The 15998-nt window shown below is 39.1% G+C and overlaps 1 protein-coding gene across 2 annotated transcripts in view; it reads right to left on the reverse strand.

Moving 5' to 3' along the window:
* The window catches only part of Arhgef12 (Rho guanine nucleotide exchange factor 12), a 107503-nt gene that overhangs the window by 30605 nt on the left and 60900 nt on the right, over nt 1–15998 (reverse strand). The window contains exons 5-13 of one of the 2 annotated variants that reach the window (XM_090319326.1): nt 14835–14933; nt 14135–14184; nt 12429–12486; nt 9298–9476; nt 7893–7970; nt 7580–7699; nt 5460–5600; nt 3817–3891; nt 832–924 (exon numbers count right to left, since the gene is read on the reverse strand). In XM_090319326.1, coding sequence (XP_090175452.1) covers nt 832–924; nt 3817–3891; nt 5460–5600; nt 7580–7699; nt 7893–7970; nt 9298–9476; nt 12429–12486; nt 14135–14184; nt 14835–14933 — 893 coding nt within the window. Of the gene's footprint in view, nt 1–831; nt 925–3816; nt 3892–5459; nt 5610–7579; nt 7700–7892; nt 7971–9297; nt 9477–12428; nt 12487–14134; nt 14185–14834; nt 14934–15998 lie in introns of both variants that reach the window. The other variant, XM_090319325.1, reaches the window with a different exon arrangement.

Consider the following 15998-nt stretch of genomic DNA (forward strand, 5'->3'; position numbering starts at 1 on the left):
AAATGCATTTCTAGGGGCCAGGAGTTTGGCCTAGTGGTAAGAGTGCTTGCCTAGCATGCAGAAAGCCCTGGGTTCAATTCCTTGGTACCACATACATAGAAAAAAGCCGGAAGTGGTGCTGAGACTCAAGGGGGCTCTAGCCTTGAGAAAGTCCAAGGACAGTGCTCAGGCCCTGAGCTCAAGCCCAGGACTGGCACAAAAAAATAAAATAAAATAAATAAAGCATTTCTAGAACCTGAAGTTTGGCCTAGTGGTAAGAGTGCTTGCCTAGCATGCAGAAAGCCCTGGGGGGGTTGATTCCTTGGTACCACATACAAAGAAAAGGCCTGGAAATGGTGGTGTGGCTCCAGTGGTAGAGTGCTAGCCTTAAGAAAACCCAAGAACAGTGCTCAGGCCCTGGGCTCAAGGCCCAGGACTGGCCAAAAAAAAAAAAAAAGCATTTCTAGTGGGGCCAGGAGCATAGCCTAGTGGTAGCATGCTCACCCAGCATGCATGAAGCCCTGAGTTTGATTCCTCGGTACCACATATTCAGAAAAAGGCAGAAGTGCTGCTGTGGCTCAAGTGGCAGAGTGCTAGCCTTGAGCAAAAAATGTCTGAGGACAGTGCCTAGGTGCTAAATTCAAGCCCCAGGAATGGCAAAAAAAAAAAAAAAAAAAAAAGCATTTCTAATGGTCAAAGCTCAACTAAGCAATTAACCAAATAAGTTATTGATCCTAAGGGGGTTAGCTACAAATCCTTACAAATGTTTCTTTAATATTCAGAAAGTGCTTACTTTAACAACAAAAAAAAATCTGACATCCCAAAATGTTAACCTTTTTTTAATGTCATCACCTGTTCATGTTCAGTACCAAAATCATCATCCTCTGCCCCAATGATATGAGGTGCAACCCGAGTTGAAGGACTGCTGACCAGCGATGGAACATCCTGCAGAGAAAAGGAACAGAAATATTACCTAGAGTCCAATTCCCAAAAAAAGCCAGACCACCAGAAAGACAGGGATCCTCTAATCACTGTGATTTCTTCTGGTCTATGTTCTTTAAAGGAGAGAGAGAGAGAGAGAGAGAGAGAGAGAGAGAGAGAGAGAGAGAGAGAGAGAGAGAGAGAGAGAGACAGAGACAGACAGAGACAGAGAGAGAGAGAGACAGAGAGAGAGACAGAGAGAGAGACAGAGAGAGAGAGACAGAGTGTTTGCAAGTCCTGGGGCTTGAACTCAGGGCCAGGGTACTGTCTGAACTTTTTTTGTTCAAGGCTAGCAATCTACCACTTGAACCACAGCACCACTTCTGGCTTTTTCCATGTATATGGTACTGAGGAATTGAACCCAGGGCTTTGTGCAGGCTAGTCAAGCACTCTGCCACTAGGATAAACTTCCAGCACCCTTAGTTACAATTATTTTAACTAAAAATTAAAAAGAAAAAGTAAATGAACCAGGCAATGACATCTCACACCTACTATCCTAGCTATCTGACAAGAAGAGATGTGGAAGACCATAGTTTGAGGCTACCCCAAGTAAAATGTCCTGAGACTACCACTTCAAGAAAAAAAGCTGGGTATGGTGGCATATTTGTTATACTATACAGGAACAAACACCTAAGTAAGATAGCCAACTGTAATTTCAGCCCAGTAACTCATTTTATTGATATTCATGCTTTCATTTATACTTTTTTGGTGTTTTGTTTTGTTTTTTGCCAGTCCTGGGGCTTGAACTCAGAGCCTGGGCACTGTCCTTGGGCTTTCTCAAAGTTAGCTCTCTACCACTTCAGCCGCAGCACCAGTTCCATCTTTTTCTGTGTATGTGGTACTGAGGAATCAAACCCAGGCTTCATGCATGCTATGCTGGCACTCTACCACTAGGCCACATTCCTGGCTGATACGTTTTTTGAAACTTCTTTTTTTTTTTTTTGGTGTGGGGGTGGTCCTGGGGCTTCAACTCTGGCCTAGATGCTGTCCTGGAGCTCTTCAGCTCAAGGCCAGCTCTCTACCACTTGAGCCACAGCACCATTTCCAGTGTCCTAGTGGTTAGCTGAAGATAAGAGTTTCATGAACTTTCTTCCCATGCTGACTTTGAACAGCAATCCTCAGCTCTCAGCCTCCTGTCTAGCTAGGATTACAGGCATGAGCCACCCGCACCCAGATGAAAAACATTCTTTGTCTTTTCTTTCTGATTATTCTACCTTCTCACCCACTCCCATATATGTGAACTCAAGAATGCCTTCCAGGCAAGGCCACTCTCCTTGCTGACCACGGGAATGAAGAACATTCAGGACAATAAGGAATATAACTCTAGAGACTACAGCAGCACACTGGGAAAGAAAACTACCACCTAACCTGAGGACAAGCCTCAGAACACACATCCAGAATCATCCCAGGCTCCTGCCCTCCCTCAGAACTAAACTGCTCTTTTACCTAGTGATACTAGCATGGGTAGTCCTTATTTTGCCAGTCAAAAGGAAAAAGCCTCCAAAAGTCTGCTCTTATTGTTCATGAATGGGCATCGAGTTGGAATTAAGTCTCCAGTTTCAAACTCAGCTACTGTGGGAAGTATAAATAGGAGCAACATAGCCCAGGACAACCAGCAGAGCAAGACTATAACCAAAAGAATGGCCAGAAGCCAGCTCGGTGGCTCACGCCTGAAATCCTAGCTACTCAGGAGGCTAAGATCTGCGGATCAAGGTTCTAAGACAGCGCAGGCACAAAAGACAAGAAAGTCTTATCTCTAATTAACCTCTAGAAAACAGGAAGTAGGGCTTGACTGAAAGGTAGGACAGTAGCCTTGAGCTGAAGAGCTCAGGGACAATACCCAGGCGTCTAGCCCCATGACCCATTAAAAAAATAATGGCCAGAGCAAAGGTCTGGAGATATGGCTCAATAGGTATGTGCCTCACAAACATGACACCATAAACTCTAGCTCCAGTATGAGAGAGAGAGAGAGAGAGAGAGAGAGAGAGAGAGAGAGAGAGAGAGAGAGAGAGAGAGAATATTGATTGGATAGCTGGGTGCCTATGACCATACCTGTATTCTTAGCTACTCAAGAGGCTGAGATCTTAAGATTACAGTTTGAAGCCAGCCCCGGTAGTAACGTCATCAAGACTCTAATCTCTAATAAACTACTCCGAAAAAGCTAGAAGTGCCACTGTGGCTCAGAGGCTCAGGGGCAGTGCCCATGCCCTGAGTTCAAGCCCCAAGGCTGGCAAAAGAAAAAAAAAATTGATAAGACAAAGCTAGTATAGAAGGCCAAGCACAGTGGTTCATATCTGTACTTAAGAGGCAGAGATAAAGAAGACCCCAGCTTGAGGTAAACTCAGCCTACCATGTTAACTATGTGATAAACTGGGAGGGGTGATCGGGTGATGGAGGCTTACCATGTGGCTACATGGAAAGCCTAATTACCAGGAGCACAGTGGGTAGAAACTGAAACCATCCCTCAAAAATAAAAAACAAACAGGCTGAGGGTATGGCTCACATGGTAGAACATTGTCTATCAAGCACAAGGCTGAGTTCAAATACAGTACCACAAAATAAAGTAAGTCACCACAGAGGTTAACATGCCTACAATGTACTAACCAAAGATTTCCATGAGTGCTATATAATTGAAAGCTATCATTGAACCCTGGCTTTTCTTTTCATTTTTAATTCATTTTCATAAGTACGTAATGCAAGCTTCTCAACATCCCCACTGCTGGTATTCTAGACAAAATAACTCTTTGTTGTGGAGCAGACTGCACACTGTAGGGCAGGCAGGCACGGGAGAAAGGAGAATGAAGGAAGTAAGGGGGAGGGTAAAGACAATACTCACTGCATAGATTTCATACTTACATTTTCCAGAACAGATTCACTTTTTTCTGGGTTTTCCTCTAGATAGATCCTCTCCTTCAGACCACTCTTAGGACTCTATAAATAAAATTTTTGAAAGAGGAAAAAAAAATCAGTTCAATTCATTCCAACTGATTCCTAAAACGAGATAAGGAAAAACAGCATGGAAAAAACATTCTGAGAATTACTTAAGAAATGTAGATGTGTATGGTATGTAAGCCTGATAAGTGTCAGCTATGAGAATTCACTAGATTTTTTTTCCCCCAGTCCTGGGGCTTGAGCTCAGGCCCTGAGCACTGTCCTTGGGCTTTCTCAAGCCTAGAGCTCTACCACCTGAGCCACAGCACCACTTCTGCCTTTTTTTTTTCTATGTGTGTGGTACTGAGGAATTGAACTCAGGGGTTCGTGCATGCTAGGCTAGCACACTACTACTGGGCTATATTTCCAGCCCTCAATCACCAGATTCTTGTCATTATCATTCCAAAAAGAGTTCTCAGATTTTTCTTGTATGAGGAACTAAATCACTGAGTCTAATCCTCAAAAAGTAGCTTTTGATTTTTTAAGCAAAACTTTTAACAATAAACAAAACATTCTACTATTAACCAGCACTTGTGTATGTGCGCATGCATACATATATGTGTGTGTACAAGATTTGACATCTCTTCTGTATACAAAGCACATTTACTGCCTATGCATGTCTTTTAAGAGAAATACAAGTCACAGTCCACTAACTTGATTTTGATCCACAAAATACTAGCTCAGTCTACCTCCCTCATAACTCTTAAAGACAGTCTTTATTCTTATTACTACATAGTACTTACAAAATATTGTTGAGTATATTATAGTTAACATATTTCTTAACAAACACCCATGTTCATCTCATTCTCAGGGTGAATCAAGAAAGTGCTATTATTAAACCTGAAGTCTGCCTAACAGGACTAAGGCTTTTCCTCTTTGTAATGGCAGTGTATCTCATGACTCAACACTGAGTCACTCTGGCCACAAATGGAATATTAACATGCTCTTAAAGATATCAACAGTTGGCTTCTCAATTCAGTGAAAAAGCACTGGCATTAAAGCACTGGCATTATTAACTTGTCTACCCACAAACAAGATGCCTGCTGGGAAATTCCATTCTCCCAAAAGAAACCCTTGGCATTGGGTGTCTGAGGGAAAAGTGAACTCTGGAATTAAAACCTCATATTTTGCAGTGTCCAGAGTTTCAGTTCATCACATTACTATGTTAAAGACAATGACGATGACGATGACGACGACGATGATGATGAAGACGAATAAGCAGCAGCAGCAGATGATAATGATGAAACAGAAGCAGAAGGAAGAGAAGGAGGAGGGGGGGAATGGAGAAGGAGAAGCAGCAGCAGCAGAAAAAGCAGAAGCAACAATAAAGAAGGAGGAGGAGGAACAAGCAACAATAAAGGAGGAGGAGGAGGAGAAAGAGGAGGAAGAGGAGGAGGAGGAGGAAGAGGAGGAGGAGGAGGAGGAAGAGGAGGAAGAGGAGGAAGAGGAGCAGCAGGAGGTGGAGGAGGAGGAAGAGGAGCAGCAGGAGCAGCAAAAGGACACCACTTCACAAAATGGGTCCATAAGGAAGAATACAATAGATAAAAGTTTAGAAGCTTCAAGCTTACATCCGCACTGTCACTACCAGGCCGAGAAGTATCTCCACTGCTCCAGTCAGTCCTGTAGGGTCCATCTCCAGGATCCATGTCTGCTTCACTGACTGTTAGGGCATCCCCTAGAGGCCTGGAAGGTGTCACTACAGCTCCATCCTGCAACAGTTCACAGACGCGCAGAAACATCAGAGAAGGTTCATTACTAACTGCTTAGAGAAATTAATGACACTATTTCTTCTACACAGACACTTTGAGATTACTCTGATGTGATCAAAAATGTTTAAAGTCCTACAGTGAAAAGCATGAACAACTACAATCTCTATAATCCTAAAATGACATGATCCTAAAAACAGGGATAAGTTATTTTAGTAAAGACAGTAAGAACTCCAAATTCTAAAAACAGCAAAAAAAAAAAAAGCGATACTTTATTAATTGTATTTTAATAATGTGATTTAGATTATCTGCCTATTGGTAAAGATGATTATCCTATTACTTCTCATTAATTTCCTTCCAATGCTGCTGAGTTTATATAAATTGCCAATTCTGGGACACATACCATAAAATAGATTATTGTAAACTTTAAATTAGGAGCCACATTTTTACTGCTCATAGGTAAGAATGCTGTCTTTGCCCAGTAATAACAAAGAGGAAGTGGGACTGTGGCTCAAGGGTAGGGCCGTAGCCTTGAGCTGAAGAGCTCAGAGGCAATGCCCATGACCGCCCCCAAAAAAACAAAAACAAAAAGAAAACCATCAACATTACTGAAGCATAATATTAAAAACGGGGCCTAGCTAGTGGGACTGAGAGTAATAAAAGTACAATATAAAGTACACAAATCAAGAAGTGAGGTCCTTCTAGCCTTGTGAGCCTAACAATGTCATCGCTTAACCAGTTTGGGCCCTAGTTTTCTCAATCTCATGGAAATGAGCTGACCAGGCTACATGGTATCAAAGAATTCTTTCAGTTCTATGAGCATGTAGCTTTCACTTCAGACCTGAGTCAATAATACTGATAACTCATCAGCTTTTACTCATTGTAGGTATATAGGCAATTTGTCCACAATGCTCTGAAACTGTATATGATAAATACAGTAATTAAATAATACTTCTGGTTGACATTCAAATTTTTTGAGTTATTTTTTCTAATGATACCATTATCTCCACAACTTATCCTGTACAGCAGATTCTAATAATATGTACTTTAAAGTTACAATAAAAATATAGCCATTGAGAACTGGGAGTTTGGCCTAGTGGTAGGGTGCTTGCCTAGCATACATGAAGACCTGGGTTTGATTCCTCGGTACCACATACATAAAAAAAAGCTGGAAGTGGTGCTGTTGCTCTAGTAGTAGAGCTCTAGCGTTGAGAAAGTCCAAAGACAGTGCTCAGGCCCTGAGCTCAAGCCAAAGACTGGTTTCCCCCCACCAAAAAAAAAAAAAAAAATATATATATATATATATATATATATATATAGAGAGAGAGAGAGAGAGAGAGAGAGAGAGAGAGAGAGGGGGGGGGAGAGGGAGGGACTCATTGAGAGTATCAGTGTGCCTTGAAGATATGAGACTCTTGCCTCAGCCTTGTAAGTGCTAGAATTACAGGCATGGACTAACACAACCAGCTGAATTCTGGTTCTATCACTTTTGAGGTACATGGCCTCAGATCATTTGCTTAACCTAAGTTTCTCTAAGCATACATATGAAGTAGAGAAAAAGAACAGGATCTAACTTCAGAACACTGCTGTACAAACTGGAGAATGTTTGTCTGTATGTACAATAGTCTGTCATTTTATAAAATCTTATATCCCCACTTGAAAACCCAACAACTGCCATTCTTTCTTAAGATGAGGGAGTGACTCACAAAAATATACCACATTCACTTAAATATACTGGCACATCAAAGTAAAAGCACCCAATTCTTTCCCAAATGACCGTGGAACAAAGAAATATGATATGAAAAAGTAAACAATCAGAAGCCCACACTGACTTTTGTGCAAATCCTACAACAGGATATCCTGTTGTCCTGAGCTAGAAAAAAAAAAATCACTTTAAAAAGGCGATCGCAACATTTCTGACAGGTTCACAGAAGATGATCCTCCTGTACAAGGCTGGGTGACCTTCCCCACGGTGATTCTACCTGCGCAGAGCCTGTGGCTTTGGATAGCTGCTCTTGCAGCTGAGGAATGTGCTTCCTGGCCTCTTGGATCTCTTTTAGCAATTTCTGGGCAGGTGTTCGGTTATAGTCTTCCTGCAATAACTGGAAAAGTTATAAAATTATTTTGAGAATTACTTATGTCATAAAAAACATAGGAAAAGTCCATTATTAATCAATAAAATGGTTGACAGCATGGATTACAATTCTGCTGAATCATATGATTATGATCCACACCAACGCCACCAAGCCCATTCATTTTTGATGCCTATGAAGAGCCCCATTTCTAATTTAGTACCTGTAGCCGTTCCTGTTCTTTCTGTAACATTTTTCTCAAGATTTCTACTTTCTGGTTATGAACCACATTGTTTTCCTCCTAGAGAAAGATTTAAAAAAAAAAAAAATAAACAACCAGCAGGGTGAATGAAGCTAAAACAGAGAGAATAAGGTAGACAGCATTCTGCCTCAGCTCCAATCCCAGTGTCTCGCAGCATTTCTTCTATTCCTGGCTGTCACAAAGGCAGCTTTCAGACAGAATACTTACACAGACAAAAGGTTCCGGGAGGTTTTCACCCTGTAATTTCACTACTAGTAAACTGAGTCCAAGAGAACAGTAAATGGCAGAAGTGAAGGTGTGTACATGTAACAGCAGTACTTATATTTCTCTTATTAGTCTTCACTATTGGTCCCCAGGCTAGGCACAAACTCCCTATTACTCCTGCTTGAAATATGAGACAATTTACAACCACTCATCTCTCTTGTTTTTCAAACCTGTAATATTTTATCAATTAGTCTTCCTATAATCCTGTTATAGTCATGTCATTTTCTTGTTCACAATACTGTTCAATGGATTCTCACTGCTTATCCAGTTACATGTAAATCAGACAGGCGGCTGTGCAACATCTATAGCTGATGTATTCTCCTGTACTATGCTCATCTCTCACTATGAACTTCCTTAACAGGCACCAGCTAAACAAAAGTCCTAGAAACTTCCTAAAATAGTACTTTCTTGGCATTTGGTTTCTGTTTGTTCTATTTTCTCTACCTTAGTTGCTTTCTAATCTGTCACCACCACTTAAATGTTACTTGTTTTACAAGGTTCAATTGGAATAAAATCTTTCCATAAAGGCCTTCCTCATCCTAATTGAATGTGCTTTCTTTCCTTCTTTGAGTCCTCATAGAACTTAGGGGAGATTTTTCCCTCATATTGAGTACTTTTTGCCTTTGTATTATACATAATTGCACACTCATAACTGATGTTAATCAACAAGGATTTTCTAAGTACGTAAGTCATGTCAAACAATATTTCAGGCACTAGAGACACTATATATATATATATATATTTATTTATTTATGTGTATATATACATACACATATATATACACACCCACAAAAAGAAAGAAAAAAACCCTGTCCTCTTAGAGATACCTTCTTAAATGGCCAACAACCTTCAATAGTAATATCTAAATTACATTTTTGCAAGCAACACACTGATTATTGAATATGGCAGATGTTTGACCGCTGTTCAATTAAATATGCCATGACAACATTCTATAATCATTCCAAATCATATTGTAACTCACATATTAGGAAGTTATTTTCTAGAATCCTGAGCTTGAATTTGTCAGATCAATAACCCAAAACACTTGCTTTAAAGCATGCTACATAACTGAGCTTTGACTCAGAAACGCTGCTAGCCTTACCCCCACCAGCACAGGACTGGTGATCCTCTCCATGTTCCCAGATGCTCCAGGTGAGTGGGGGGAAGACATGATGGGAGACATATGTCCGATGGCCGGGGGCTCCACTTCAGAATCAGCAAGGGGAATCTGGGGCGACCCAGGTGGGCGTCCCTGAACAGTGAGAGCTACATAGGAACCAGCTTGGGACAAGAAGAAGAGAGAGCGGGAAAGGAAATGAAGAATGATATTAATATGAAACTTTTCTTTGACATAGTGTACTACTTGTTCCTGGTTATCCTCAAATTCACCGTGTGCCCCAGGCTGGCAGAAAAACTAACTTTACTTTTTCCTGCTTCCACTCCAAATTGTTAGGATTACAGACATGTACTACCAGGCCTGGCAATTTGACCAACCAATCTAAGAAACTCATGTTATGTGACAAAATTCCATCATGTCTCCATAGAAAAAGAATACAACTGGCATTTCTACTGTGTGAGCCCCATATTAGAAAACAACGTACTTTCAGATTGCAGATGACTATTCAGAAGAACAGATATTGCATAAAAGCAATATTGACAATGTATTTTCTTAATTCAGACATGGTTAATACCAACCACTTACTAATAGGTCATGCTTTCTAATTCCTTAAATGTCAATTTCTGAAATCTTTAAATTTTAATGCAATACTAATTAGGCAGGACTTAACATTCTAGACTACAACAACAAAATTTTAAGTTAGTTTTACAAAATGAATAACTAAAATATTCCACATAGCAGAAAAATCACAATAGTGAGTTTTAATTGAAACTTTCACTAGACATGATAAAAGGGAGGGAAAAAAAACCTCTGGACAATAGAATTTATTATAACTCAAGACTCATTGGCAAATATGCACTAAAACTCGAGCATCAATGAGAAATTAATGTTTCACATAAACAACCTTTCTAGATAACTGATCCTTAAAAGGTAAAAAAACACTTTAGACTTTTCAATAAAAATTGTAAATGTATTTTAATATTTCTTTTCCAATTTAGTTATCTCGTGAAATTAACAGTCATTTTACAGTGTTCTAAAGTCCTAAAAATTATTTTTTGTTACACTACATAGTTAAAAACTTCTAAGTAAGGAGGAAGGAGGGTATCCAATACTTTAATAATACTTTTTTTTTTTCATTTTTTAAGACAAGGTCTCACTACGGTGCCCAGGCTAGCCTCAAAATCTAGAGTTTTCTTGCATCAGCATACTAAATGGCTGGGATTCATATGTACAACCATACCCAACAAATATAAGTTGATTTTAAGGCCTTTCAGTCTTACTACTCCTTTTTAGAAAGTCATCTCTCTTGCTTTACTAGCCCATATGCTGCCTCTGATCCTTCTTAGCATTTCCCTTTCTCTGTTAGTTGTTTCTAAGATAGTCCAATGTAAAAGCACTTTATAATGTCTGGAATCAACATTAAAAAGTAGCTATCTGTGAAATCTCTACATAGTGCACAGGTTTTAGGTATGTCAAGTGTCTGTCTGGGACACTCACAGTGTTTTATACTTGGTTTGTTAGCTATGCTCTTGCTACTGCTATAATCCTAGGATTTAATTTTGTTATCCAGTGCTAGAAACTGAACCCAAGGACTTAGACATGCTATATGCAAGTCTCTATGACTAAGCTCCATCTCTAGCCCTCAGATTTAATTTTTTAAGTAAAATTTATATTGGAATGAATAAAAACAACAAAATAACTGGAAGGATAAGGAACTCATCTTATTTTTATACTCTACAATAGACATCCGGCATAAAGAAACTTGAAAGTGTAAACCATCATATTTATGTCACATACAAAAAGTTCCAGATCATAATCTTGTTAAGTAATCTGGTTTATTCAAGTGTGGGATCTCATTTTGATCAGAAATTTTCATTAAAAATATTCTAATGCTAAAAACTGAAAGCAACCATTCAGAAAACTTGAACTGTGTTGGAAAGAAAAAGCAATTCAGAGCCGCTAACTGAAGCAATTAGAAGTTCAAAAGAGTATTCCATTTATTGAATTCATTCCAAAGAAGTCTCTTTACTCTAGAAAAAGAATTAAGTGAAATATTAATTAACCTGCTAGGCCACAAACAACTATCTTTCATTTGTCGTCTACTTTACTATGAAATAACCTGATGTAAAAGATCATACATTTCTCCATTTATTGTATCAAGATTATTTTAAGGTGTCCTTATATTTCTTTTATCATTTAAGAACTGTAATGACAAATACAGCCCAAACCAGGCCAGAACAGTGACAAATAGTTGTAGGTTCTAGGCAGTGGGACTCTGAGACTTCCTTTCTCTACTTGGGCTACACTGGTCTTTGGTGTTATTTTCTGTAACAGTTTCACCTAGTTGGGAACTAGGTAGGGCTGGAAGGTTAGAAGGTAGCAATGTGGAACTGGGGTTGGGCATGTAAGGTATAGAGCCTAGACTTTTTCCAGGCTCCCTCACCACTGGCAAGCAAAAGCCCCATCCACTTTATCTTACAATACCAAGAGAATAGGCAATTGCAGACTCTCACTGGTCTGAGATTCCATTTTCCCATGAAAACTACATGCAGGAAGGCTACTAACTTAAACCACAAATGCTTAACTCTGAAGCTTTCCCAAGACATAGATGTTCGCTACTCTGATTGTACAATCATTTACTCATCTCTGTGTCATGTGATCTTTAAACGTCCATTTCCATCAGATCTCTCAACTTCCTCTCTTCTAATTCATTTATATGTATATATAAATGTATATACTCAAATATCTGCACTCAACTGAATGACAAAAATATAATAATATTACCCAAAGTATGGAGCTGAGAGAAAATAACTGCTAGTAACTTAAGAGTTTTCACTTGAGAACTTTATTCAGCAGGGGCGCTGGCAGATACTAGCCAAGAGGTAAAACAGGACTCACAGATTATTGTGCCAGATACAGTTACATTAAACCCAGTACAGCAATCTCTTACATAGTGTGACTGCTTTTGTACTATGATGACAATCCAGAACAGCAGCAAACCCCAGGGCCCACACCTCCTATACCATTTGCTGTTTAAACTATCATAGAGAATGTCTGCTGATTCTTGTCTTACCGGCTTCAGAAAACAGTTCACACTGAATACAGCGTTCACTTACATTTGATTAGCTTCACCACCTCCAAGTGGTTTGAATGAGTCACCAGAGTTCCATTCACCTATAAGAAAACCGGACATGAAATATATACCACTAAGACAATGGAGAGGCTGACTTTAAGCATTATCACCTAAAATAAAACCAGTTATAATTAAAAGGGAGATATGCATAAATATGAATCTGGTTTTCCATGACTCATTAGTTCTACTGGCAGATCAACGTTTACACTAGTCACAGACCTAAAATCAATCCCTACCATTGCCTCTCACGTATACCACAGCCATAACATACTTTTTCTCTGCTAAAATGTGTGCATGTTTCCAGTCAGTACTAACAGCCAAGCCCAGCACTTCGCACATATACACTTCATGATGTTGTGTTATGCCTTCAGTTCTCGTTAGCAAAACTTATTTCTTTGTAAAGTTCATCTGTAGGAACAATCCATTTGATATGTAATAACACACCACTATAATTTCTACTTGTATGTATTTTATATAAGGACTTTTATCATTTACTTACATTTGCTGGAGGCTTTTTGATAAAGGGTTGTGCTATGTAGCTCAAGCAAGCCTTGAACTTGTGATCCTCATGCCACAGCCTCCCAAAGTTTAGAAATACAGGTATGAACTACCATACCTGGCTAAAATCAATGTCTTGGGAAACTGATGCTGTTATTGCTTGTAATACTCGTCTGAACTCACGGTCTCAAGCTTACTAGGTGAATGCTCCTGAGCCACTTTCATAGTCCCTACTTACATATTAAGGTTTTTGTTTTTTTTCCCTTGACAGTACTGGAATTTTAACTGAAGGCCTAGTGCTTGCTAGGTGGGTGCTCTACCACCTAGCCATGCCTTGAGCCATGCCTCCAACTTATATATTTTAAGGAGCATTTCTATTAACAAATTAATTTGGCCAGGAATGATCTTTACAAAAATACGTTATTTTGTTATCAAGAACATTTGGGACTTCATTTATTAAACATATATGATTACCTTTATTATGTCCTTCAGTAAAAAGTAGCAGTGATTACATACATAAACGCAGTTCCTTTTTTTTTTTTTTTTTTTGGTGGGTCAAGTTATGGGGCTTGAACTCGGCTCTGTCCCTGAGTTCTTCAGCTCCAGGCTACTATCCTATCCTGTGGGCTTGGGTGTTGTCCATGAGCTCTTTAGCTCAAGGCTAGAGCCCTATCCTTGAGCCAAGCTCCACTTCCTAGAGGTTTTCTAGAGGTTAATTAGAGATAAGTCTCAGGTCTTTTTGTGCCTCGGCTGGCTTTGAACCATGATCCTCAGATCCCAGCCTTCTGAGTAGCTAGGGTTCCAGATGTGAGTCGCCACGCCCAGCATAAATGCAGTACTTTTTTGGTTTTTGGATTTTTTTTTTTTTGCAAGTCCTGGGAGTTGAACGCAGGGTCTGGGCACTATCCTTGTGGGCTTTCTCAAGGCTAGCAGCATTAGTACTTGAGCTACAGTACCACTTCCGTCTTTTTCTATATATGTGCTATCAAGGAATCAAACCCAGTCTTTGTGCATACTAGGCAAGCATTCTTACCAGTAGGCCAAACTCCCAGCCCATGCAGTAGGTTTTAATACTCAATAGCTTCATAAAGTGCTGCTTTTAATAAAAATCCAAATTAAAAAACAAAGAATACAGATGACATATGTTGTTTTTTGATCCTACGACAAGTTCCATAACAGTCTTTTCTTTACCTTGATGATCCGATCACCTGTCTGCACACCAGCCCGCATGGCTGCTCCATCTGTATAAGACATGAGTTACTTAAAATGTGATCTGCTTGCATTCACTGAAAATCTTCTTGAAAGTAAGATAATGTAACAGAGCAGCTAAAAATATGAGCTGTAAAGTGAGACAGACTTAAGTTCTAATCATGCCTCTGCCACTCACTAGTGTAATGCTGACTATTTTTTTTATGGTCTGCTACTTGAAGGCTTATGATCATCTATGAAATGAGGATAAAAATATCTGTCTCAAATTGTAACATCTATATAAAGACAATTTTCAGTATGCTAATACCAAAAGACTACCATTGAGGGAAAGAACTTACTCTTTTTTAGCCTACTGCCACCCTTTAATCAATTATTAAAATGTTACTGGTACCGTAAGGAAATGAAATTCTAGAGACTTAGAGTTGTTGACACCTAAAGTATCACAACCATGGAGTCATATGGTTCCTAAAGTGAAATGAGAATGATATTCTTTCTATAAAGTATAAAGAAAACCACATGGGGGTAAATTAATTCCCATAACACTACAGACAAATCTTCCAAAATAGTCTGCAGGACCTGTAAACTGTGAAGTTATTCTATTCTAGGCAACAGACATTCTCAAACTTTTCTGAGCTTACTCTATTTGTCCCTGGTGACAAAACTATTTTTTAAAATGCCTTGCCTTCTTTGACAGACTGTACGAAGACTGGATTGTCTCCACTGACGGTCAGCCCAAATCCATTGTCATCTTTCTGGATAATCACACACCGCTGAACAAGACCTGCACAAGAAACAGAGTAAAGAGAGAGGAAAGAGAAGACAGAATGAAAAGGACAATGATTATATATCAGCAATGAATCATATGCTATCTGGTGTGACACAAAACCCATATATAAAGAAGAGTTCTAATTCCATCAACAAACAGAGGAATATCACAAAGAAATATAAAAACTGATTTCTCACTGAAGAGGTAGAACTGTTCCAGGATTAAGAAGTTATAGCAAACTGGAAAGGGGAATTATTAGAAATGAGACAATTAGAAAGCCCCTTCATCTGAGTGATATATTTGTTATATAAAATCCTATCTACTGTGCTGTGCTAATTGGTGTTTAATGCAAGAAAAGCAAATGCTGTGGAACATAAGGTTAGGTAGGGGCATCCTATGAAAAATTCCAGAGAAATACAATCTTAGTGTCAACAAAATATACCCAAATGACTACAAAGAAATAAAATGTGTACAGAATACCTTCAGCTACACTCCCAAGCAGTACTACAGCTATACTCCCAAGCAGTAAAGACAAAGGGATAAGTTCAAAGAGAAGAAATACTCTGGCTCACAGTGAAAATAAACAGAAAGGAGACAAATGTAGGAAAGAGAAAACCTGTGAGTTCAACCAGTTCTTTCATCTATGCATATACTTACCAGACTCCTGTAGGAGAATTTTTTTCCTCCTAAATAGCAAATGAAAACTACCAGACAAGGTGCCAAACAGAGGAACCCAACCCAAGAAGGAAGACTGCCCCTTAGCAGACAGCTTCACAGTTCTGAAGATCCTGATCTATGTGTAGAAAGTTTTTATGTAGTTTTAGTTTTGTAGAAACAAGGCATTTCACCAAAACCCAAACACATAGCACAAAGATAATGAATGGACAATAAGAACCTCATATAAAGAAAAGGTGGAAAATGCACCAACCATCACAGAAAAATAATCTAGGCTCAAAACTGAAGATTTTTGCTCTTCCAAAGAAATTTTAAAAAGTGAAAAAACAAGCCACAGACCAGGAGAAAATAGACATAACACTTTACAAATATCTGGCACAGGACTCTTATCTAGATTATATTTCT

The sequence above is a fragment of the Megascapheus bottae genome, chromosome 27 (genome assembly GCF_031878675.1).
Source record: "Megascapheus bottae isolate mThoBot1 chromosome 27, mThoBot2.hap1, whole genome shotgun sequence".
NCBI classification, from domain to species: domain Eukaryota; kingdom Metazoa; phylum Chordata; class Mammalia; order Rodentia; family Geomyidae; genus Megascapheus; species Megascapheus bottae.